The 25,280-nt window shown below is 46.2% G+C and overlaps 1 protein-coding gene across 1 annotated transcript in view; it reads right to left on the reverse strand.

Moving 5' to 3' along the window:
• LOC138255715 (uncharacterized) overlaps window positions 1-25,280 on the reverse strand; it is a 359,027-nt gene that overhangs the window by 120,910 nt on the left and 212,837 nt on the right. Inside the window, exons 7-8 of the mRNA XM_069205843.1 lie at window positions 10,059-10,094; window positions 1,536-1,607 (exon numbers count right to left, since the gene is read on the reverse strand). Coding sequence (XP_069061944.1) covers window positions 1,536-1,607; window positions 10,059-10,094 — 108 coding nt within the window. The remainder of the gene's footprint in view (window positions 1-1,535; window positions 1,608-10,058; window positions 10,095-25,280) is intronic.

Consider the following 25,280-nt stretch of genomic DNA (forward strand, 5'->3'; position numbering starts at 1 on the left):
TTTGATAATATTTTTGTTATCCGTCTCTTCCAGTGCATCTACAAAATCATCAAATATCTCCATCCAAGCAGTCCCACTAACACCAATATTTTGATTTTCGGCAGTATCAAAGGGAGGTGGTGGTTTCAGGAAAGCGACAGCATTGTAACTGTTCACAAGATTGGGTGACCCTTTGGCTGGAGCTCTCTCCGACTCCACCTCGGGGTACTTATCCCTAATCTTGCTGCCAGTTGCAGCATCCTCCCCAGCATGGGTACGCTCCAATGACTACGCAACACATTGAGCTATGTATTACACGCCTTTATTCTTTAGGGTGTAACCGCAAACTCAAAATTCTAAACCTACATTCACTTCACTATGTTCTAAAACTTACATCACCATTCCACAGAGACTTTCAGGATCCAAAAGGTTCCATCATCCATACTCGCAAGACACAACAATAAATAAGACCTGGAAGGATTGAGCCGATGCTTTAAACCTACACCAGACACTGTTGTGAAGTGCTTCACCCAGTTGAGTACTACTGCTGCGTAATAAACGCAGATGGTGTGCCTAGATATTATAGGCAAAGGATCGGGTATGTACTTGGAAAATGTATGTTGCAGCAGAGCTTCAAAGGAAATGAGTCACTAGAATTTTGGATAAAACTGTATGTATGAGTGTGGTATGTGTGTGGTGCAAACCTGGATCAAAGTTAGAGGATCAAAGCCAAAGACAATCAAGAAGAGATTGGAGAGGTTGCTGTTTTGTGGACTGTTACTGCATTCTAATATTGTCTTCTTTAAAGAGATGGGTCTTAACTCTTTTAAGACACTGATGGAAACAGGGATGTTGTTCCCAAATCTGGGTGCGTAGATGGAAAACGCCTGATACCTTGATGCACACCAAGCACATGCAGTCACGGACAAACGTCAGTGGTTCATGCACAGCAAACCTTACTAAGCACACTAACCAACAGAGCTAAGAAAAACAGAGACATCCTGCTCAAAGCCATTTTCCATAAATGTGAGCAAAAGTGGACCTTATATTATGAGGTAGACAGTTAGAGTTGCAGCTCAGGTCCATTTCAAACAGAGGTTTACAGTAGGTAAGACTCCATTGTGGAGGCTCATTCACAGCAGCAACCCAAACATTAGGCAGTCCAAAAAAGAAAAACAACTAGGGGGTTTCCTAGTCAGGAACACTCTTACAGAGGGCCAGGTGCCATGGTGTGTTTTAGATCGGCAGAAGAGTGGCTTAGAGCTGTAAGTAAAGCTTATTCGTGACTTTCTGATTTCTGCACTCAACGCTACATGTTACTACTACTTCCTCCCACCCCCCTCATCAAGTAATCTCCGTAAGGAGCAAAAGGATAAAGAAAAGAAAGGGAGAGAAGCTGGCTAGAACTCCAGGAGATAACCTGGAAGTATTATCAAGACCAGGTGATTGCCAATTGACTATCCCTGACCAGAACCAGAATGGGATTCACCTCGCCATCCAGAGTGGGTAGAATATACCAAGTCCAACATGTCTATAAAGTGTGTTTAAATACTTACAATCTGCCAGAGAGTATGCTGCTCCAAGAATCACCAATATATGCTGCAGTAGAGCATTAACCCAAAGAATCACTGTAAAGAAGAGGGAAAAAGGAAATGTATAGACATTTGTGTCACATCTCAGGAAGTACAACACATGATTCACGACAAGAAAACACTGACACTGCACTTTCTTCACTTTGCGTTTCAATGGCTACACATGTGAGCATCAAAACCCTATCCTGAGACCGATGTTAAGCCATAGAGACCCAGGGTGACAAAACTTAGCATTCTGAGGCAGGCTGTATATTCAAGGTACAGAGATATGGAGTTTAGAATAGCAACCCTACACTTACCTTCATAATATTGTGGTAGACGATCTGATACTACAGAATCTTAAATCATGTTACAACCAAGAATTATAAGGTATCATGAAAATAAGAATAAAAAAGAATCTTTAATAGGATAAAAATGCTTTGATAGCCAGAAGACTAAGGCCCATATTTATACTTTTTTAGCGCTGCACTTGCGTCATTTTCTGACGCAAAAGCGGCGCAAACTTGCAAAATACAATTGTATTTTGCATGTTTGCGCCGTTTTTGCGTCAAAAAGTGGCGCAAATGTGGTGCTAAAAAAGTATAAATATGGGCCTAAATGGGAATGGATACACCATAAGTGTGTGGGAGCACTGCTCAATAATTGAAGAGGTCTAAGAAGTGGTATCCTGTGACGCAGTTGAGCCAAATCAGGCGATACAGAGTATCTGGGAGTAAGAACATCAGACTCAAGGCCTCATTCACGAGGAAATGACACAGCATGGCACTGCAAGCTAGCTTGCTGCGCCACGCTGAGTCATTTTGAAAGTGCAGGGATGCATTGTATTTACAGATATATGACCCATCCCTGTACTTTCCTCAGCGCTGGGACACCAATTGCTGCCTAGTTCCAACGGAGGCACCCTTGTACCATTGTACAAGGGTGTCCACATTGCAGGGATGATTGTTTATGTGCAGGAAGGGTCACCTTCCTGCTCATAAACAATCATGAATGGCGTTTTTCTCTTTCTATGTGTGCTGCAAAATGCACTACATACAGAAAGTGGAAAAAACAGGGAGAAATAATGTTATTTCTCCCCACTGCGCCCCTTTAACGCAACCCGTGGGATGGAGTAGGAATTCACAGCCTTGTAAATCTGGGAATGCATCAGATTCCATCAGGTTCCATGGGTGTTGTCTGGGAACACAAACAGAAACATTCACGGAACGCCCCTTTCACGCAGAATTATGCATGAAAGGGAGCAATATTTACAAGGCCATGAAAAGCCACACAAGGTGGCCTTGCGTGATGTTGTAAATTTGGGCCAGTACACTGCACTACTGGAGCGTTAAAAAAAAAAACTGATGCTCCAATGAAGCGCTGTGCCGCTACAGCCTTGTAAATGAGGCCCTCAGAGTGACCCTTGAGTAAGGAGCTACATCTGGATTCCACTGGTCCCATCATTCCCAGTTCTTTGCGCTACATTGTGAAAATGGCATGGTGCATGTAGGAAAGTACCATCTTGCCTGGCATGTTACCCCCATATTTCACTGTATATATGTTGTTTTAGTTGTATGTGTCACTGGGGCCCTGCCAGCCAGGGCCCCAGTGCTCATAAGTTTGCCCTGTATGTGTTCCCTGTGTGATGACTAACTGTCTCACTGAGGCTCTGCTAACCAGAACCTCAGTGGTTATGCTCTCTCATTTCTTTCCAAATTGTCACTAACAGGCTAGTGACCAATTTCACCAATTTACATTGGCACACTGGAACACCCTTATAATTCCCTAGTATATGGTACTGAGGTACCCAGGGTATTGGGGTTCCAGGAGATCCCTATGGGCTGCAGCATTTCTTTTGCCACCCATAGGGAGCTCTGACAATTCTTACACAGGCCTGCCACTGCAGCCTGAGTGAAATAACGTCCACGTTATTTCACAGCCATTTACCACTGCACTTCGTTCAGGGCAAATTCCCAGGACTTTGTGAGTGCGGGGACACCATTACACGTGTGCACTATACATACATCACTACCTATGTATAGCGTCACAATGGTAACTCCGAACATGCCCATGTAACATAATTCCATGATCCCCCGAGTCACTAGCACAGACCCGGGTACTGCCAAACTACCTTTCCCGGGATTTCACTGCAGCTGCTGCTGCTGCCAACCCCTCAGACAGGTTTCTGCCCTCCTGGGGTCCAGCCAGGCTTGGCCCAGGAAGGCAGAACAAAGGACTTCCTCAGAGAGAGGGTGTTACACCCTCTCCCTTTGGAAAAAGGTGTCAGGGCTGGGGAGGAGTAGCCTCCCCCAGCATCTGGAAATGCTTTGATGGGCACAGATGGTGCCCATCTCTGCATAAACCAGTCTATACCGGTTCAGGGATCCCCCAGCCCTGCTCTGGCGCGAAACTGGACAAAGGAAAGGGGAGTGACCACTCCCCTGACCTGCACCTCCCCTGGGAGGTGCCCAGAGCTCCTCCAGTGTGCTCCAGACCTCTGCCATCTTGGAAACAGAGGTGCTGCTGGCATACTGGACTGCTCTGAGTGGCCAGTGCCAGCAGGTGACGTCAGAGACTCCTTCTGATAGGCTCTTACCTGTCTTGCTAGCCTAACCTCCTTCCTAAGTAGCCAAACCTCCTTTTCTGGCTATTTAGGGTCTCTGCTTTGGGGAATTCTTTAGATAACGAATGCAAGAGCTCATCAGAGTTCCTCTGCATCTCTCTCTTCACCTTCTGCCAAGGAATCGACCGCTGACTGCTCTGTACGCCTGCAAAACCGCAACAAAGTAGCAAAGACGACTACTGCAACCTTGTATCGCTGATCCGGCCGCCTTCTCGACTGTTTTCCTGGTGGTGCACGCTGTGGGGGTAGTCTGCCTCCTCTCTGCACTAGAAGCTCAGAAGAAATCTCCCGTGAATCGACGGAATCTTCCCCCTGCAACCACAGGCACCAAAAGACTGCATCACCGGTCCTCTGGGTCCCCTCTCAGCACGACGAGCGTGGTCCCTGGAACTCAGCAACTCTGTCCAAGTGACTCCCACAGTCCAGTGACTCTTCAGTCCAAGTTTGGTGGAGGTAAGTCCTTGCCTCCCCATGCTAGACTGCATTGCTGGGTACCGCGTGATTTGCAGCTGCTCCGGCTCCTGTGCACTCTTCCAGGATTTCCTTTGTGCACAGCCAAGCCTGGGACCCCGACACGCTAACCTGCAGTGCACAACCTCCTGAGTTGTCCTCCGGCGTCGTGGGACCTTCTTTTGTGACTTCGGGTGAGCTCCAGTTCACTCCTCTTTGTAGTGCCTGTTCTGGCACTTCTGCGGGTGCTGCCTGCTTCTGAGAGGGCTCCTTGTCTTGCTGGTTGCCCCCTCTGTCTCCTCACGCAATTGGCGACATCCTGGTCCCTCCTGGGCGACAGCAGCATCCAAAAACCCTAACCGCAACCCTTGCAGCTAGCAAGGCTTGTTTGCGGTCTTTCTGCACGGAAACACCTCTGCAAGCTTCTTCACGACGTGGGACATCCATCCTCCAAAGGGGAAGTTCCTGGTCCTCTTCGTTCTTGCAGAATCCACAGCTTCTACCATCCAGTGGCAGCTTCTTTGCATCCTCAGTTGGCATTTCCTGGGCATCTGCCCACTCTCGACTTTGTCGTGACTTGGTCCCCTTGTTCCACAGGTACTCTCGTCGGGAAATCCATCATTGTTGCATTGCTGGTGTTGGTCTTCCTTGCAGAATTCCCCTATCACGACTTCTGTGCTCTCTGGGGAACTTAGGTGCACTTTACACCTACTTTTCAGGGTCTTGGGGTGGGCTATTTTTCTAACCCTCACTGTTTTCTTACAGTCCCAGCGACCCTCTACAAGCTCACATAGGTTTGGGGTCCATTCGTGGTTCGCATTTCACTTCTAGAGTATATAGTTTGTGTTGCCCCTATACCTATGTGCTCTCATTGCAATCTATTGTGACTGTACATTGCTTGCATTGCTTTCTATTGCTATTACTGCATCATTTTGGTATTGTGTACATATATCTTGTGTATATTTGCTATCCTCATACTGAGGGTACTCACTGAGATACTTTTGGCATATTGTCATAAAAATAAAGTACCTTTATTTTTAGTATATCTGTGTATTGTGTTTTCTTATGATATTGTGCATATGACACCAGTGGTATAGTGGGAGTTTTGCATGTCTCCTAGTTCAGCCTAAGCTGCTCTGCTAAGCTACCCTTTTCTATCAGCCTAAGCTGCTAGACACCTCTTCTACACTAATAAGGGATAAATGGACCTGGTGCAGAGTGTAAGTACCTCCCGGGGTACACACTACAAACCAGGCCAGCCTCCTACACCCACCTGCTCTATGCAGGTGCAGTGTGGGACTGCGTTGTTCCCCCACCTCCCCGGAGATAGGCACAGTGAGCAGGAGGTCACTAATCAACTGAGCAGGGAGCGTGATGACTCTTGCTGTTTCTTCCTTGTCCTAGAGAGATGGGGTCCACAGGGACAACTTTCTTCTTGCATCAAGACCCAATAGATGGAGTCCCCCGGGCCAAGAGTTACTCAAGAGGAGTCCACATGCCCATCCTCTCCACATTAAATATATGTTATTCTTTATGTTATGTCTTGTGTTATGTTTTGTGTTATGTGCTGTATTAACTGTTATGTTATACACTATGTGATGTTATGTGTTATTTTGTGTTATATGTTTTATCTTCTTTTATGTGTTGTGTGTTATATGTAATGTGTTATGTGTTATGTGATATGTGTTAAATGGCTATGGTATGTGTATTTCTGAATCTCACTATCACTCCTGAAGGTATCCTGACACAGAACAGGAGTGCGCACCTAGTCCTGCCTAGGGTGCATGGGTAACTTTCGACTTGTGTGGGGAGGAAGCCTCTTCCACAGCCCTGTCACATCCACTGTATAGAACACCTTCTCTGCTGCACCACCCAGCTCCCACAGCCTCCTGGCTACTTGCAGGTCACCTGTGACACAGCAGAGTCCACGGCCAGTCTACAGAAGTCCAAGGGCCTTATAATCCTTAAGTCTCCTCGGTGCAAAACCAAAAAGACAATGCTCCGCACCTGCAAAACAACACAAGCTTAGCTCGCATGTTCATCTTTTCTGTCGCTATACTGCTCCTATTCTAAAGCTCACCCGATGAGCCAAAAACATCTAACAAAGGAGCCAAGGAACATGCTAAATACACACTAGAGAAGGAGTCACCAGACTTCGTGACTCAAAGACTTCTTCAAAGAAAAAAATCTTCTAAATGTCCCAGCCCAACACTAGATGGCAGGATATGCTAAACACATGTATAGATGGCCAACACATGCTATGAATAAGAATAAATATTCCATGGGAGCCTCAGCGCTGCCTCCAACTGGCATAGCTGCTTGATCCCTTCCCACCATATCCTCAAATGGGAGCCCCTTAGGTGTTTGCCCCCAGAGATCTGGCCTTCCACCTTGGTTTCTGTGGGCTTGGCTTGCCCAGGCCAGGTGCAGAGTGAAGGCTTAGGTAACACATGCAGTTTTCCTCCTTTTCCCTCCCCAGGCACTTGGTAAAGCACTGTTAAAGCACTGTTAATGGCTCTGTAGTATGGGAGGCCTTTGATCCTCCTGCTGGGCTTCAAAGTAATTAACGTGGCCCAGTGGGAGGGAGAGAGGAATAATGGTCTGTAATGCTATTATGGCTGAGCCAGGGTTAAAGGGTAATTCTCAAAGTGCCATAAGGAGTCCAACATGCTGCCTGTGAGCAGATACTGGGTTGCGCTTGACGGTACTCCCAGACATGCAGCTCGCACATGTGTGCACATGTGTGTATGCATGTTTGTGTGTAACCATCCAGAGCCTCTTACTCTAGCTGCATAGCAGTGGCCTCATTTTAAAAAGCAGACTGGTAGTTAGCACACTCGGGGACTCATTTACAAAGAAATGACGCAGGTTGGTGCTGCAGGCCAGCTTGCTGCACTGCTTCATTCTGAAAGTGCAGGGGTGCATCGTATTTACAGAAATATGACACAAACCTGTACTTTCCTCTGCACTGGTGCACAAACTGCTGCCTAGCACCAACGCAGACACCCTTGGGCCATGGTGCAAAAGTACCTGCGTTGCAGAGATGATTATTTATGTGCCGGAGGGGACACCTTCCTGCACATAAACAATCATTAATGGTGTTTTCCTCTTTCTCTGTGTGCTGCAGAATGCAACACACATAGGAAGCGCTGCTTTAATGCTACCCCTGAGGTGGCGTAAGAATCTGACACTTTCTCAGCCTTGTAAATCTGGGAATGCGTCAGATTCAATGGGTGTTGCTTGGAAACACCCACAGCAACACCCACGGAACGCCCCTTTCACACAGAGTAATGCCTGAAAAGGAGCCATATTTACAAGGCCATGAAAAGAGTGGCCTTGTAAATATGGGGCAGCACGCTGCGCTAACAAGAGTCAAAAAAATTGTGCTAATGAGGCCTTGAGTCCCTTTACACAGACTTTTCAGTGAGTGGGACTCTGGTACGAAGACTCACTCAGGGTAGAAGTCTAAACCCTGATAGTCAGAAAGCAAAAAATTCAGGAGGATTAAATGTGTGAAACACACTTTGCTAGAGTCTTCATATCCTAGACAGTTTTCTTCCATAAAAGGCAGTTATTTTCTGTGGCATTTGTTTGTCTTTTGTATCAAAATGTGTCAAAGGGTCAAAATAACTGGATAATAATACTACAGAATGCTGCATAACATGCCCATCCCTTGCCCCACAATTTACGCTCCCTTGCCACATAATTTGGTCCTGTATTACCAATTACATTATTTGGAGCCCTGCAGATACTTTCCTTAACAAGCACTTACATGGCGATAGGCGGACGTGCAAGAACACGGAATCAGGCTTTTCAAGTTGAACAGTAAAAGAGTCCAGCACCAGTAATTGAATGTGATTTTTATAATTTGCATTCATTTTTAAGTCTGGCACTAACCAAAACCTTTAGATTTTTGAAAAAAATATCTGTAAAATATGCTTATTTAAAGGGGCTTTCAGCCAGCTTTCTTCATCCATCTTCCTTCTTTGTTTCTTTGTTCTTGCTTTCTTCCATTCCTCTTTTCTTTTTTCTTTCATTATTTAATTTCAATTTCCTTTCTTTTCACCCATTCTTTCATTATTCTTTTCCTTTTCTCTCATTCTTTCATTCCTTCTTTCTTGCTTTCTTTTTCTTTCATCCTTTTTCCTACTTTCTTATGTTCTTTTCTTTGATGCTTTCATTTCTTCCACTTTGCTTATATTAGTTCTTTCTAGCTTTCATTCCTTCTTTTCTTCTTACTCTTTCCTTCCTTCTTACCCTTTCCTTCTTTCTTTTCTGTTTACTTTCTGTTTACTTTTTTCTTTCTTGCCTTTTTCTTCTTTTTTTCTTGTTCTTTTTCTGACATTCTTTCCCGCTTTCTTCAATCTTCCCTGCTTTCATTCCTTCGTTCTTTCCCTCTTGCTTTCTGTCTTTCCATTCTTCTTTCTTCCCTTCCTTCTGTCTTTCTGTTCTTTCTTTCCTGCATTTCTTGTTTTCTCCCTTCTTTCTTCCCTGTCTTTCGTTCCTTTTTTCTTTCATTATTTTCACCTTACTTTCATTCTTTCTCAAAGGCAAGAGGCTGGCAGTCATTGCACAAAGATTGGCTTTTTTAAGTCTCTGTTAGCCAAGACCTTTTGATCTTGCCAGCATTATGTGCGGGACCCACTTATTTATAGGGGTTTTGAGCACAGTTCACGTATTTGTCGGTGGTTGTCTCCAACCCACTGGAGCACATGCATGAAGGGCCAACACAGCACCCCACCTTAGCCATTGGCTGAATTCACTATGAGTCACGGCATGCTGTCCTTTCACAAGGAGCACATCCACACACAAAGTAGTTTCCTTCAGTACCGGAGAGTATTACAGCAATGTGTGCATTTTTAGACCAAAAGACATGTTTGCCTTTAGTCAAAAACCATGACAAAATAAAACAAGAGATGCCAAAAGGCTGGTGGATGACGCCAGCCCTATTGGCTTTTTCAATGCTTGTTTTTAAATTGCTCTGTATTAGGTTTTTCAACCTACACTACATACATGGCATTCCATTTAAAAGCAACATGTGTGGATTCTGGACAGGAGGCCAAGGTCATGTAAACAGCTCAGCTCTAGTGCCAAGGAACTAGACTTTACAACACAGAAAAAGAAACAGATAGGGGGCTAGTGGGAGGTTTTACAACCATCAGCAGAGATTTTTAGAGACCCACACTTCTGGCGTCCATTCCCCTATTACATGGAGTGAGGGGACCAATAGGAAGCCTTCTGCGCATGACTCAGGCACAGCCGTACAGAAACAAACACCCATTGCACTACAGCATTCACTTTTCTGACAGGTGCATGAATGTGTTCTGATAAGTAAGAACACATTACAATTTTTAAGCAAGGCAGACAAAAATGAAATGAAAAAATGCAACATATGCCAAATAAAAAAAAAGAAATAGTATCTCCTACATACTCACCACTGCAAACAGATGTCTGTTTCCTCTGTCGTGTTACTGAAAGATGAAACAAAATTGAAACATTAACATTTTCAGAGGTTTTTACAGGTGCAATTGTTCATAAGTATTTCAAGTTACTCTTATTTCTGAGTAATCTAAAGCCTCACCAAAAATGCACAACTTGAAATGTGTTATGTTTGACTCAGTATTGAGTATAACTTTACACCATAGCTTGCAATAAATAACAGTCCTTCAACCTATTTTCCAAAAACTAGTGAAGAACATCATGAAATAATAAAGAAGCTTGTGCTGCGGACATGGAGGAATGCGGTAGCTAGCTTTTCACCGGGGCGTGTGTGAGCTGCCCCGGTCCTCCCAGCTACCCAACATGCTACTGGCCATGGTAGATCATGGAGGCTCACATATGTCCCAGTCAGCCATGCTCCCTACCATGCTGCTCGCCATGGTAGATCATGGAGGCTCGCAGATGGCCGAGTCATCTATGTTCTCTACCATGCTGCTGGCTACGGTAGGTCGTGGAAGCTCGCAGAGTGCCCAGTCATCCATGCTCCCTACCGTGCTGCTGGCCACAGTAGATCGTGGAGGCTCATAGATGGCCCAGTCATCCATGTTCTCTAACATGCTGCTGGCCACGGTAGATCATGAAAGCTCGTAGGAGCTCCTGCCCTCTATGTTCCCCAACGTGCTGATGGCCATGGTAGATCATGGAGGCTCGCATATGCCCCAATCGTCTATGCTCCCTAACATGCTGCTGGCCACGGTAGATCATGGAAGCTCACAGATGGCCCAGTCATCCATGCTTCCTACTGTGATGCTGGACACAGTAGATCGTGGAGGTTCACAGATGGCCCAGACGTCCATGTTCTTCTAACATGCTGCTGTCCACAGTAGATCGTGAAAGCTCGTAGGAGCCCCTGTCCTCTGTGCTCCCCAACTTGCTGCTGGCCATGGTAGATCATGGAGGCTCGCATATGCCCCAATCGTTCATGCTCCCTAACATGCTGCTGGCCATGGTATATCGTGGAGGCTCGCAGATGACGCACTAGTCCATGCTCCCCAACATGCTCCTGGCCACTGTAGATCGTGGAAGCTCTCACATGGCGCACTCGTACATGCTTCCTAGCATGCTGCTGGCCACAGTAGATCGTTGAGGTTCGTAGATGGTGCAGTGGTCCATGCTCCCCAACATACTGCTGGCCATGGTAGGTCTTGGAGGCTCGCAGATGGCAGAGTCCACTGTGGTATGGAACAACTTCATATTCATTAGGAAAACCTCTTGAAATCCAACACAGTGAGAACTACTGCACTCTGTTATCTCAATCCTGGTCCGGTGTTACAGCATCGCTGTAATTTTTCTCTAATGGAATGTAATATAACCTCAAAAGAAAAGTTACTTTTAAAAAAAAATGTCTTTATTGGCATATTTTACGCATAGTAAATTAAGACATGACATTACAGCAAGATATAGATCAGTGTGTATCAATGGAACCATCTTGTTACCTCAATAGGTAGAACGTGATATCAGCAATCATCATTTCTGTGGTGTCAAGGTTTACATGGAGTGTCATTAAAGGCTATAGAAATAGAACTCCACATTATTCTAATAAACAAGGGCAGAGCAGTCATTTTGTTGTCTTCTCTTTCCACTTTTTTAACATACCCAACAATAATAAAAACACAACTTCCTTCACTTCCCACTCGTGCTCTATGCAGTGTTTCCCATTGCTTCCACATTGTCCCAGATCCATGGTCGCATAATCATCCAGTGTACCTCTTCATCTCCATTTTCACATTTCCTTTTCCTCCCTCCCAGGGGCGGTCTCTCTAGTGGGTGTAACTGTGTGTCTTCAATTTCATGTGAGGCAGAGTCCGATGTATGTATGGATTCAGAGGAGGCATCAATCAATAAAATATGTTTAGAGCGCACTACTCATCCATAGGGTCTCAAGGCGCTGAGGGGTGTGTCCTCAGAGTTCAGTTGAAGAGCCAGGTCTTGAGGTCCTTCCTGAACTGTATCAGCGATGGCAAATCATCTGAGGGGAAGAGGTAAGGTGTTCCAACCTTTTGCTGCCAGGTAGGTGAAAGATCTTCCTTCAGCCAAGGTATCGGGAGTGTCAGCTGTCAAGTCCCTGATCATGGCTCCCCAGGCGAGTAAGTCATCTGGCAGCAAGTCATCTCGAGGGACCCTCTTCAAATGGGCTTCTTCTTCCCAGGCCCACTCTGTTATGTTCCTTATCCACTCGGGTGTCAGGGGTTCAGCCATCGGATGGCAATGCATCATTTAGCTAGTATCAAACCGAGTATGACAAACCGTCTACTCAGTTTTTTAAATTTTTTTATAGGAACTAGGCCCATCAGGCACTGTTTGGGTTCCCTGAAGTTGGTCCAGCCCAGGATGTAAATTAAGCAGTGCTTCATCCCAGTAGGGAATTATTCGAGAACAGAACCACGCAACATGGACAAAATCTGCAGGGCATATCTGCATTGCGTGCACCTGGAACACCGCGTCGGATAGATAACCTGCAAGAGTTTGGGCGAGACGTCTGTAAGGTGTACGTAGGAAGCTAGCCTGGTGTATGCTGGACATCTATGGTGTTGGCACCTTATACTAGGTCCAGACAACCCTTATTAGTTAGTGTTACAGTGTCTAGAAAGCCAGGGCTCTCTAGTGGTAGCTGTGGTAAGCAGCCAAGACTTATCTAGGAGGAGAGTGAAGCACTTGCAATACCACAGTATTCACACAGTAACTTATCACAACTGAAAAAAAACACACAGTGTTGCAAAAATAGAGGTACTTTATTACAGGAACACTGAACTAGATTACTTTAGGCATCCCCCATTTCTGGAGGTAAGTACACCTTCAGGTCACGTGCGCTTGTGACGTGAGGACGCGAGGCGCGAGGCGGAGGAAGAGCGGAGCATTGCAGCAGCGGCTGTGGGCTGCAGGAGCTCCGGTGCATCCGTGAGGTGCCGCAAGGAGCCACGAGGAGCCGCGGAGTCGTCGCGGAGGCACAGGGAGGTGTATGGTCCTTGTTCCTCCCACAGAGCTTTAAGGGGAAAGAGAGAGCAGTAAGCGGCACCAGCGGCCGAGAGAAGGACGCCGTGAGCCGCGGCTGCGGTGGTGCCGCGAAGAAGACGCCGCAGGGTGCAGTGAAGTTGGAAGGACAGTCGCTCCCTTCTCTCGCTCTCGGAAAAGACCAGAACAGCAGTAGTGTAGCGGCTGTGGAGAAAAAGCCACGAGTCATCACAGGAAGGACGATTGCCCCCCCTCATCAAGCCCAACCCTTGGAACAGGGGGAACCTGGGTCTTGGGTGGGGAAAAGAAGGAGAGAGACCCATCCCCACCCCTTCCCTTCGAGCACACAAGGGAAACTGCCTGATCAGCACAGGTGGAAGTATCCAGGAACCAGCAGTGCAAAGTATTCAGGTTAGCAGGTCATGAGTGTTGGGAGTGCTGGGTCTTGAAGAGAGCCTGTTATCTGACATTTAGTTACTGTTGTTCACTACTGGGTCCACTCCCTTTCACTTCTCTGTACCTCTTTCCTTTTGGCCCGGCTCCGCTCTCCCTCACCCTGCTTTACCTTGCTTTGCCCTTTTTGTTCTGTGCCACAGCCTGTATGCAGAGCTACAGAATGGGCGCCTGAGGTTCGTGGACTGTTTGTGGACTGAGGCTTTTCAGACCCAGATCGTGTAACAGGAAAAAATTGCATCCAGTATCACCCTAGGTCCTGGTGGATCACTACATAATTTTCTTGATAGAAAAACTGGTCTGTCTGGAGTGTGGTCTCAGGTATAAAGTAGAATAGAGTAGAATAAAGCAGAAAAGGGGTAAAAGGATTGGAATTAATTAAAATGACTTCTAAACGAATAAGAAGGAGCAGGTCATTTCTTAGTCGCGCCTGTAAAAAAACCAAATCGAACCCCTTAAGAAACAAGGGCATCCAGCACCTAAATGCAAAAAGTTTGAATTCTATTCTTCCATTCCTTCAAAAGAATCCTTGTGAGAAATTGGCGGTTAAGGTGGGAAATTCTCTCGGTTCAGCAATAATACCACTCAAAATCCCGCCCAAGGCTCCGTACTGGGTAATGATTTAAATTACATGATGAAGGAGGGCACTAGTGATAGGGTGAGTTCAGTAGTTGTTTCCGCTTTCCCCCTCCTGAGGAGGGTTAATGAAGCCGAAAGTGAGGATTTTACTCTCCCCGACATTGACCCAAATGAATTGCCCGGCTCCGGAACTGTCCCTTCATCCATCCCAATAATGCCTGTAGTTGCGCAATTTAAGAATGGTTCCCCTATGTTAAAACCTTTCAGTAGTACTCCCTCGGAACACTTCCTGTGGGATATAAGGCCTTCAGAAATCCCAGATTCAGTCTATGAGGGGAACTTTCCCAATTAAATTTCCCAGATCAACATATAGTCCTTTCTGAATCCTTCAAGTGTCTTGAAAGAATTCTCTCGTCTATTTTGGATCTTCTTGAAAAATCTATAAAAAATTCTGATCATACACAAGATATTCCCGTTTCCATTTTAAAGGTTCTATTAATAAAACAAAATGCGAGCCATCTCCCTGATGAGATGGTCAAGATAACTGCAAAGGAAATATGTCAAGGATTGGGATTAAACATAAATGGTACTTGTCTGCAGTCCCTATCTGTTAGAGATTTGACGAACATAGATAATATGTCCATCCACCCCAATAAAGGAACTCAAGCTGGCAAAACACAACAGGATAAAGCAGTTTAAAGCTAGTGAATCCGGCTGCCCAAGAGAGTGAGGTATATTCTCTGGACAACCTCTTTACCAGCATGAGTTCAGTGTGTAATATTCCACCAGAGACTCAAGAATAAGGAACCTGCTTTAAATCCCCAAGCAGCTCCATTCCCAATTTTCCTTCCCAAAGATCACTCATCCACAAAGCTGATGGAACGAAATGAAATCGAGATGAAAAAGGCCAGTGAATCAACTAAAATTAGAAGGAAAAAGGTGGGGAAAAAAAGGAACCGGCGAATTCCTAAAAAGAAGGCAAGGAAGGTTAAGTTTGAGGAAAGAGAGCAGGAGAATTGTTCGGACGCGACAGAACTGGCCCTGTCAATGGGGAACTTCCAGAGCGAGTCAGAAGAGGCGATTCCTGTCTTACAGCTAATGCCTGATATGGGTTCATCGTGAAATTCCCGACAGACACATTCTTTGGTACTCCCTAGTGTCACATTTGATTCAATCGATGTAATCTCGCCTGACACCGCCCCATCAAGAGCTACGGCCACCTGCTCTAGAGGAGCTACTCAGAATGTAGGAGAAAAATTCAGAGGAGATAACGCCCCTATTGGGCATCTGGAGAAACCAGATTGTTTGACTATATTTGACTCTAACATAAGCTTAAATCGTTCCTTTCTTCTGTTGTGCTTTTCGGAAATAAGGGAACTCAAATTAATTGAGAGTAGCGATATTGTAAGCGTCTTTCTTGACCACAGTATAGGGGGGTGTAAGGCAAAGGTATAGTTTTCTTCTAAAATTGTCTTGAATCTAATCTTGGACAACTGTGCCCAACTCCAGCGTAGGGGTATAGACGTTATCCCAGTTTGGGATAAGCTAACGCTCCGAGGCGGGCAGCACCTTACTCATGATCTGGACCCCACAAATAGCAATGTGAATCAGGGAAGAAAATGTTCCTCCTCCTCTGGCGAAATTGTGCAAGTTTAATTAGTCCAGGGTGCAAGGGTAGTAAAGGTGTTGGAAGGTCCCATGTATCAGGGTATTACCCCTAATCATGAAAACTGGAGTTGGTTGGCGGAGGCCCTGAACAGGCTACTAACACTGATTTCTCATTGGTCTCCTGGAATGCTGCAGGACTAGGAAAACAGCTAGGAAAATTAAATGTAATTTGCTCATTGAAGGTCGATCTAACATGCATCCAAGAGACCTGGGGCCAGATGTAGCAAAGGGTTTTACCCATTCTGTGTCTATGGGAAAATGTGTTCGTACATATGGCCCCTGGTGTTTAAACAATTTCTCATGCCTGGGTTACACAGTTTTAAGTAAAAAAGCACTCCCTTCAAAAAAAGGGTGCGCTAAAGTGGGGGATAGGTATGCTTTTAAGCAATAGATATAATTGGGAATTTGATAACCTCCCTGTGACTACAAATTGTTTCCAAATAGTACAAATATTTGTGCGTGGAGAAAGAGGTGGGAAATTCCCATTGATTATCGTAAATGCATATATCCCCCCCTGAAAAGGAATTCAACACTATTCTTCAACAGTTGTTCAATCATGTCTCTGCTTTAGGTAATTCTGTTGACTTAATTATAATGGGGGATCTAAATTGTAAAATCTCAAATTCCTCGCTTCACATCTTTTGTGATCCAGACAGGGACAAAGCGCTAAATATTCCTCCTATCCTATTTCCTTCTGGAATTAGGACAGACAAAAGAGGACTAATTTTATTGAAAGGTCTGAGGTCCTGTAGCAGTATTATATTGAATGGGCGTTTCTGTTCGGACTCTCCTGCAGTCAGTACTCATAAGTCCCTTAAGAGTAATTCCATTATAGATTATATCTGTGCCTCATATAATATTGCTCAAAGAGTCGAGGATATGGAAATAATAGATTCCCCATGTAGTGACCATATGATTTTAAAACTTACCTTAAAAACGCAGCTAGGGGCAGTAGATCCTTGGTCTATAAAAGGTGTAAATCTTAGAATTAATGAGAAAAATAGGAGAACGTTTTGGTCGATAGCTAAAATAACATTGGTAAAACCATTGTTGGAGAATATTGTGGGAAACATAGAGGTTTGTGGGAAGGATGCCCTAATATATGTTCCCAAATTAATGAGTAACCTTATTACGTGTAGTAAGCCTGAGCGTAATACAATGAGAATAAAAAAAAAACAGCTGCCCATTGTGAATCTGAACAGAGAAATTAATAAATTAGTAAGACGACAGTTGGAGTGTAAGACCAAGGAAATGAGCAAAAAAATATCATTACTTAAGAGAAGAAGATCGCGGCTGAAATTGGCAACCCGTAGGAAAGAAGCGGATGATAGATGGATCGCATTGAGGGAAGCAGCTGTAAAGAGAAACCCTAGTAAGTTCTGGGCTATTATCTCCGAGGGGTGCGGTAACCAGAAAACTCTGTTCGCCCCACAGATAGCAGAGGAAGACTGGAAGCTGTATATCCAGGTCCTTTATGCTGAAAATTGGATCATGGATCCTGGGAGAGAGGTGTCAGTCTTAAACGGAGTGGGAGAAATGGATAATTCAGGTGCTCCGACTATAACTGAATTAGAGGGGATTATAAATTCAATGCGCTCATCGGGTGCTATGGGCCCGATGAGGTTCTGATGACTCTAATTAAAAGGGAGCCTTCACTTTGGGCAAGACTTCTTCATCCAGTATTGAGTGCCTACTATTCACAAGGCAATATCCCAGAATCGTGGACGGGCAGTATCATACTCCACTTATATAAAAAGGGAGATAGAACAGCACCATTAAATTATCGACAAATTGCTTTATTAGATGCAACAGGAAAGATTTTAGCGAAAAGCATCTTAATGCAACTAACTGATTGATTCGAGGAAAATTGTATTCTTCCATTGGAACAGGCTGGCTTCAGAAAGGCCCAAAATACCCTAGATAATATTCTAATAATGCAAACAATAATTGATAAATATGTCCAGACTAAGGGGGGAATTCTGTATGCAGCATTCATTGATTACTCCACAGCATTTGACAGGGTGGACAGGGAAATCCTTTGCAGGAAACTTCAGGAAATAGTGGTCCCGCCTTGTTTCTTGCGTTTGGTGATTGCCCTATATTCTACCACCTAGTGTAAAATCCTCATGGGTGGAGAACAGGGACTGCCTTTAAATTTTTTAACCAAAAACGGACTGAAACAGGGTTGTTTATTGGCCCCACTGCTATTTTCCCTGTATATTTATGACCTCCCCAAAATCCTGAGAAGTACCACTGGCTATGCCCCCGTGGTGGGCAGTTGTCCAATCGCCTGCTTACTGTACGCAGATGACATAGTTGTTTTTGATCTCACCCCAAAGCCCCTAAATCAACGTTTGGCCGCCCTAAATTTGTTCTCAGTGAAGCACTACTTGAGAATTAATACAGCTAAGTCTCAGGTTGTTTGCTTCAAGGGGAAAGAAAGCAGAAGGAAAACATCTTTCTCCTGGGACTTTGGGTCAACATAAGTTGGAGCAGATAGACACATATCGGTTCCTGGGTAAAATCTTTTCTGGCACAATAAATGAACAAGATCATATTCGTAATAACATTAGTAAGGCTATCTCACACGCTCAAGGTCTGGCTGCTTTTTTGTAATGCAAATGGTAAACGCCATTTCTCGCACTTATTGTCAGCCTATCAGGATAAGATTCCAGCTACTCTTCTACATGTGATAGAATTTATTGATATAAATAAATGGGATTTCCTCGACAAGACTGAAGGCAGGATCCTAAGACGCATAGCTTCCTGTAATAACTCAGCTCCAGGGGCAGCGCTAAGGCTTGAATTTGGCATCAAGTATATCTTTGTGCAAGGCCTTGCGGCTGTGATCAGAAGGGCACATTGCCTCATCCATAGCAAGGAACTTACTCTGAGAAACCTGGCTTTTAATGAAATTTTTAATAATCTGAAAGAAAAATCCGGGTTTTTCAGAAATTACACCCATGCTCTTCAACTCTTGGAGCTGGACCAGGACCTTACTCCTTCAACATCTTACATAAGTCTAAAAAAAATCTTGAAGGAAGTAACTTGGTCCATAGGCTTTACTATGGATCTCGATGCGTGCCGCCCTAAAAAAGGTCTGGAGAAATTAATCAAGTCTGTATCTATGAAAGTGGTCCAACCTTACCTGACGTGGAATCTTCCACATGGTGTGAGGCGATTTTTTATACTGATCAGACTAGGCAGAATACCTCTTAGGGATTTAATCTGGAAATGGGATGGCGCGACTAATTATTGTGACTTGTGTCAAGGTGGGGTACAGAATATCAAAGATATTTTATTTGTCTGCCCAGCTTTAGCCGCTCAGAGGAAATTATGGCTGAAACCCCTTTACTTGCGGTTAAATGTTACATTATTTAAAGAGGCCCTAGACTTATGTTATAATCCTCCTAATGAGAGATTTTGTTACAGGATTTTTACATTTTTTCAAACTTTTTTGCAGATATCTTGACCCCCCCCGTGATTAGATCGCCTTCTGGCCCCTGGCCCAGAAAGCAAAATATATATTGCTGGGACCGGAGAGACCTACATGTTTAAGAGAAATCCTACGGATGAAGAAAGGGAGGGATAGGTCTCGAAATTTTGTTGCGCCAGGACCCTTGGATTTTAAGAATTGGTGATTGTAGTTGGTTAAATTTATAATAAATGTATATTATCTTAGATTACAAATTGTCATTGATTGAAATGTTTAGTAGTATGTGAAGCTTGTAGGAATGAATTGATAGCTTGTAATTTTATTCTCTTTTTAGAAAGTGTATTAATTTATTATGTATTTATATCGTTTTGTATCATCATTCATGTGGATCTCTTTGGAGTTCCAAATCATGATAATAAAATATAATTTGAGGTAGGTACACACAAAGTATACACAGTTAAGTACTAGGAATTAGCATAGAAACACCAGAAATAGCAAGGGCCCTATTGGGGAGGTAAACCATATACTAAAATCATAGAATATGAGAATGGGTCCCCCAGCAGAGAACATGCAGTAGTTAGCCAAGGGCTGGGAGAGTATGGAACCCCAAGAGGTAAGTATCTAGAAGACCCCAGCGACCAAGAGACCAGTGGTAAGTTACTTGGAATTGGAATGTTGCAAGAGCAGGACCAGGTCGGTGGAACACAACAGTGGATTTGGGAAACAGAGGGCCTGCAAGATAAGGGGACAGATTCCTAGGAGCTGGATTGCAGATGGGTCAGTGCTCGGGAGGGCCACCAGCAAGCACAAGCAAATGCAACTGGAGCTGTTAGAGATTTGCCGCGATGAGGAGGACCAGTGAGGTCCTGGGGATTCGACCCTTGGAGGGGTGTCCGGGCTGACTCTAACAAGACAGGAGAGCCAGCAGAAGCAGTCAGAGCTCCAAAGAGATACCCACTGGCAGCGGGCACAGTAAGTTGCAGTGAGGCACAGGCGGCACATCTGAAGAGGAGTTCCACGTCGCTAGAGCAGCAGAGAGGAGACTGTCCTTACATAAGGAGAGTACTGGGGGCCGGGGCAACTTGCAGCCTGAAGATCCCTTGGAGCAGGAATCAACAAGCCTTGGTTGCTGCACAGGTTTTCTGTCTTAGAGGAAGAGGCAAGGGCTCACTGTCTCCCAAGTTGGACAGAAGGCAGAGCGGATCCAGAGGACCCCTAAGAACCATCACCTTTGTTGGAGAATCTTTATAGGTACGGAGGACAGCAGATCCCAGCAGCCGGACGTCATTGCCTTAGGTGCCTGCAGATGCAGGGGAGTGACTCTTTCACTCCAACAGAGATTCCTTCTTGGTTCTTTGGTGCAGCTGAAGTCTTGACAACCCCAGAGGATGCACAGCCATGGAAATGTTGAAAGTTGCTGACAGGAGTCACGGAAACAATGTTGCAAGGGGAGGCGTCTTGGTGTTGCAGTCTTGTTCGGTTTCTGTAAAGTCGAGTAGCGATTTCAGGGGCCAGAAGCAGAAGAGGTCATTGCAGAGGACTCCTGGTGGAGTCTTGCATGCCAAATCTGGGGACCCACCCAGTAGGGAGTCCCTAAATAGCCCAAAAAGGGTCTTGGTCACTTTGCAAGGTGACCACTAAAATCTGCCATTCAGATGCTCCCAGGGGCCTCTGTCTATCTTGATTTCAAGATGGCAGAATCAAATGGCCACCTTGAGGAGCTCTGGGCCCCATCCCTGGGGTGGTGATGGGCAGGGGAGTGGTCACTCCCCTTTCCTTTCTGCAGTTTCACACCCCAGCAGGGATTGGGGGTCCCTGGACTGGTGCAAATCAGATTATGCAAGGAGGGCACCAAATGTGCCCTTCAAAGCAAGCCGATGGCGTGGGGAGGCTATCCCTCCCCAGCCTTGTAACACTGATTTCCAAGAAAGAGGAGGTTGCACCCCTCTCCCACAGGAAATCCTTTGTTCTGCCTTCCCCTGCTTGAGCTGGTCAAGCAGCAGGAGGGCAGAATCCTGTCTGAGGGGCTGCAGCAGCGTTGGCTTCCTGCAGACCCTGTAAGACTGGTAGGAGCAATACTGGGGGGTCCTCTAAGGAGCCCCCAGACTGTATGGAATCATGCCACCAATTGTGGCACCAGTATTGGGGAATGATTCTGACATGTTTGATACCAAACATGCCTAGGATCGGAGTTACCATTATGTAGCTGGACCATAGGTAGTGACATATGGCCAGTACATAGCTAAAATGGCTTCCCCACACTTACAAAGTGCAGGGAATTGGAACTGGAGTTCGTAGGGGCACCTCTGCTCTTTCAGGGGTGCCCACACACATAGGAACTTGCACCTTGCCCTTAGGGCTGAAACGGCTTACTATAGGGATGACTTACAGTGACGTGGTGTAGTGACCAGCAGTGAAAGGGTGCATGCACCTTTTCACGCAGGCTACAAATGGCAGTCATGCAGACACAGTTTTCATGGGCTCCCATGGGTGGCATAATACATGCTGCAGACAATGGGGGACCCCTGGTGTGCCAATGCCCTGGGTTCGTAAGTACCATATACTAGGGAATTACAGGGGTACACCAGTATGTCAATTATGGGGTGTAAAGCATAACAAGGTAACCAAATTTAGAGGAGAGAGCACACTCACTGCAGTCCTGGTTAGCAGGATTCCAGTGAAAACAGATTAAGAACACTGATAATAGGCACAAAATGGGGGCAACCATGCCAAAAAGAGGGACTTTCCTAAGTGTACATGAATACATCGGAGTAATTAAGTTTGTGAGTTCACTGACAGCTCCCCTTCCCCCGTATGGATCCGGACCCTATTCAGCAGTTGAGTTGGGAGACTCACACAATCGGTACCAAGTGTCCTTTACCTTTAGGAGTGGGCGTGGTCTATCCGCCCAGAGAGCATGGTATACATGTATCATGACTCTCCAGCCCCCATCATTGACAACAGTGTGACGAGCATCTGTGTGGGCTCTGGGACCTCATATCTGTTGTATGGTCGCCGCTATTTTAGCCTATTGGAGAAACGCCTCGGTTGCATCTTCCCAACGTGATGAAGTGGCCCCCCAGGTATAGGTCATCTAAGGTAGTGCAAACCCAGAGTTTGAGGTGACATAAATATGGCCTCTGCACTTGTCGCTGGGCGGGAATACAATCACCCCAGAGGTGTGTCTCCTGGAGTAATGTGATCACGACATGGTACCATTTAAGGAAGGTTTACACTTTATGGCATTTCTCAGGCTTGTTTAAACCCTGGACGTTAAACGTAAGAAACTTATACATCTGGCTGAAACCCGACAAAACCCCATCTGTGAAGTGGTAACAGTCTCCCTCCAGGCCGTATGTTGTGTGGTAGTGTGGTGTGTGAGATGCAAGCATCTAGTGCACATACCTTAAACCCTAGAACAATTATGAAATAACACTGTTGGAACACCTCCCGCCCCCCACCCCCAACCCCAGGCAGAATGTGCAGAACACCTTGCAGTATAACCGGTTGCTAGATGGGTTCCGGTCACCGCCCCAAATCCGTCCCTTCTCCCACAATCAACCACCCCAAACTTAAAGTGTAAAACAGGCAGAGGAACTGTGTCCTCCTCGAACTGCAAGACCAAATACGACTGTTCCCCTGCCAGCACCTGCCACAGAGTATAGTCCCTCATGCAATTCAACTTGCCGGGTACATGTTTGGAAATAACCTAGTTAGTTCTCACCTGTGAGGTGGAAAGTCCCAAAAGGTATCAATTCAACAAGCAAACAATCCACACATCGACATCTTTACAGGAATACAGTTGTGCTACATTACAGATTAGTTGATGCAATCTCTTGCTGGGATCAGGTGACATTTCAGAGTTCACTGTTGGTCAGCAAAGGCAGTCATCACAGTCCCCGTGCCTCAGTGTAGGACTGTGAGTATCCAGGTGTAGGAAAGTACCATCTTGCCTGGCATGTTACCCCCATATTTCACTGTATATATGTTGTTTTAGTTGTATGTGTCACTGGGACCCTGGTAACCCAGGGCCCCAGTGCTCATAAGTGTGCCTGAATGTGTTACCTGTGTAGTGACTAACTGTCTCACTGAGGCTCTGCTAATCAGAACCTCAGTGGTTATGCTCTCTCATTTCTTTCCAAATTGTCACTGACAGGCTAGTGACCAATTTCACCAATTTACATTGGCATACTGGAACACCCTTATAATTCCCTAGTATATGGTACTGAGGTACCCGGGGTATTGGGGTTCCAGGAGATCCCTATGGGCTGCAGCATTTCTTTTGCCACCCATAGGGCTGCTCTGACAATTCTTACACAGGCCTGCCACTGCAGCCTGAGTGAAATAACGTCCACGTTATTTCACAGCCATTTACCACTGCACTTAAGTAACTTATAAGTCACCTATATGTCTAACCTTTACCTGGTAAAGGTTGGGTGCTAAGTAACTTAGAGGGTCATTCTGACCCTGGCGGCCGGTGGCCGCCAGGGTCACCGACCACGGGAGCACCGCCAACAGGCTGGCGGTGCTCCAACGAGCATTCTGACCGCGGCGGTTCAGCCGCGGTCAGAAGCGGAAAGTCAGCGGTCTCCCACTGACTTTCCGCTGCTCGTGTGAATCCTCCATGGCTGCGGAGCGCGCTCCGCAGCCATGAGGATTCTGACCCCCCCTACCGCCATCCTGTTCATGGCGGGAAAGCCGCCATGAACAGGATGGCGGTAGGGGGGGTCGCGGGGCCCCCGTAAGAGGGCCCCGCAAAGTATTTCAGTGTCTGCCTTGCAGACACTGAAATACGCGACGGGTGCCACTGCACCCGTCGCACCTTCCCACTCCGCCGGCTCGATTACGAGCCGGCATCCTCGTGGGAAGGTCGTTTTCCCCTGGGCTGGCGGGCGGTTTTTCAGCAACCGCCCGCCAGCCCAGGGGAAAACTTGTAATACCCGCTGCGGTCTTTTGACCGCAGCGCGGTATTTTGGAGGGCGGCATCCTGGCGGGCGGCCTTCGCCGCCCGCCAGGGTCATAATGAGGCCCTTAGTGTGTGGGCACCCTGGCACTAGCCAAGGTGCCCCCACATTGTTCAGGGCAAATTCCCCGGACTTTGTGAGTGCGGGGACACCATTACACGCTTGCACTATACATATATCACAACATATGTATAGCGTCACAATGGTAACTCCGAACATGGCCATGTAACATGTCTAAGATCATGGAATTGTCACCCCAATGCCATTCTGGCATTGGGGAGACAATTCCATGATCCCCCGAGACTCTAGCACAGACCCAGGTACTGCCAAACTACCTTTCGCGGGGTTTAACTGCAGCTGCAGCTGCTGCCAACCCCTCAGACAGGTTTCTGCACTCCTGTGGTCCAGCCAGGCTTGGCCCAGGAAGACAGAACAAAGGACTTCCTCAGAGAGAGGGTGTTACACCCTCTCCCTTTGGAAAAAGGTGTCAGGGCTGGGGAGGAGTAGCCTCCCCCAGCCTCTGGAAATGCTTTGATGGGCACAGATGGTGCCCATCTCTGCATAAGCCAGTCTACACCGGTTCAGGGATCCCCCAGCCCTGCTCTAGCGCGAAACTGGACAAAGGAAAAGGGAGTGACCACTCCCCTGACCTGCACCTCCCCTGGGAGGTGCCCAGAGCTCCTCCAGTGTGCTCCAGACCTCTGCCATCTTGGAAACAGAGGTGCTGCTGGCACACTGAACTGCTCTGAGTGGCCAGTGCCAGCAGGTGACGTCAGAGACTCCTTCTGATAGGCTCTTACCTGTGTTGCTAGCCTATCCTCCTTCCTAAGTAGACAAACCTCCTTTTCTGGCTAGTTAGGGTCTCTGCTTTGGGGAATTCTTTAGATAACGAATGCAAGAGCTCATGAGAGTTCCTCTGCATCTCTCTCTTCACCTTCTGCCAAGGAACCGACCGCTGACTGCTCTGGACACTTGCAAAACCGCAACAAAGTAACAAAGACGACTACTGCAACCTTGTATTGCTGATCCGGTTGCCTTCTCAACTGTTTTCCTGGTGGTGCATGCTGTGGGGGTAGTCTGCCTCCTCTCTGCACTAGAAGCTCTGA

Source organism: Pleurodeles waltl, chromosome 1_1 (genome assembly GCF_031143425.1).
Source record: "Pleurodeles waltl isolate 20211129_DDA chromosome 1_1, aPleWal1.hap1.20221129, whole genome shotgun sequence".
Classification (NCBI taxonomy): domain Eukaryota; kingdom Metazoa; phylum Chordata; class Amphibia; order Caudata; family Salamandridae; genus Pleurodeles; species Pleurodeles waltl.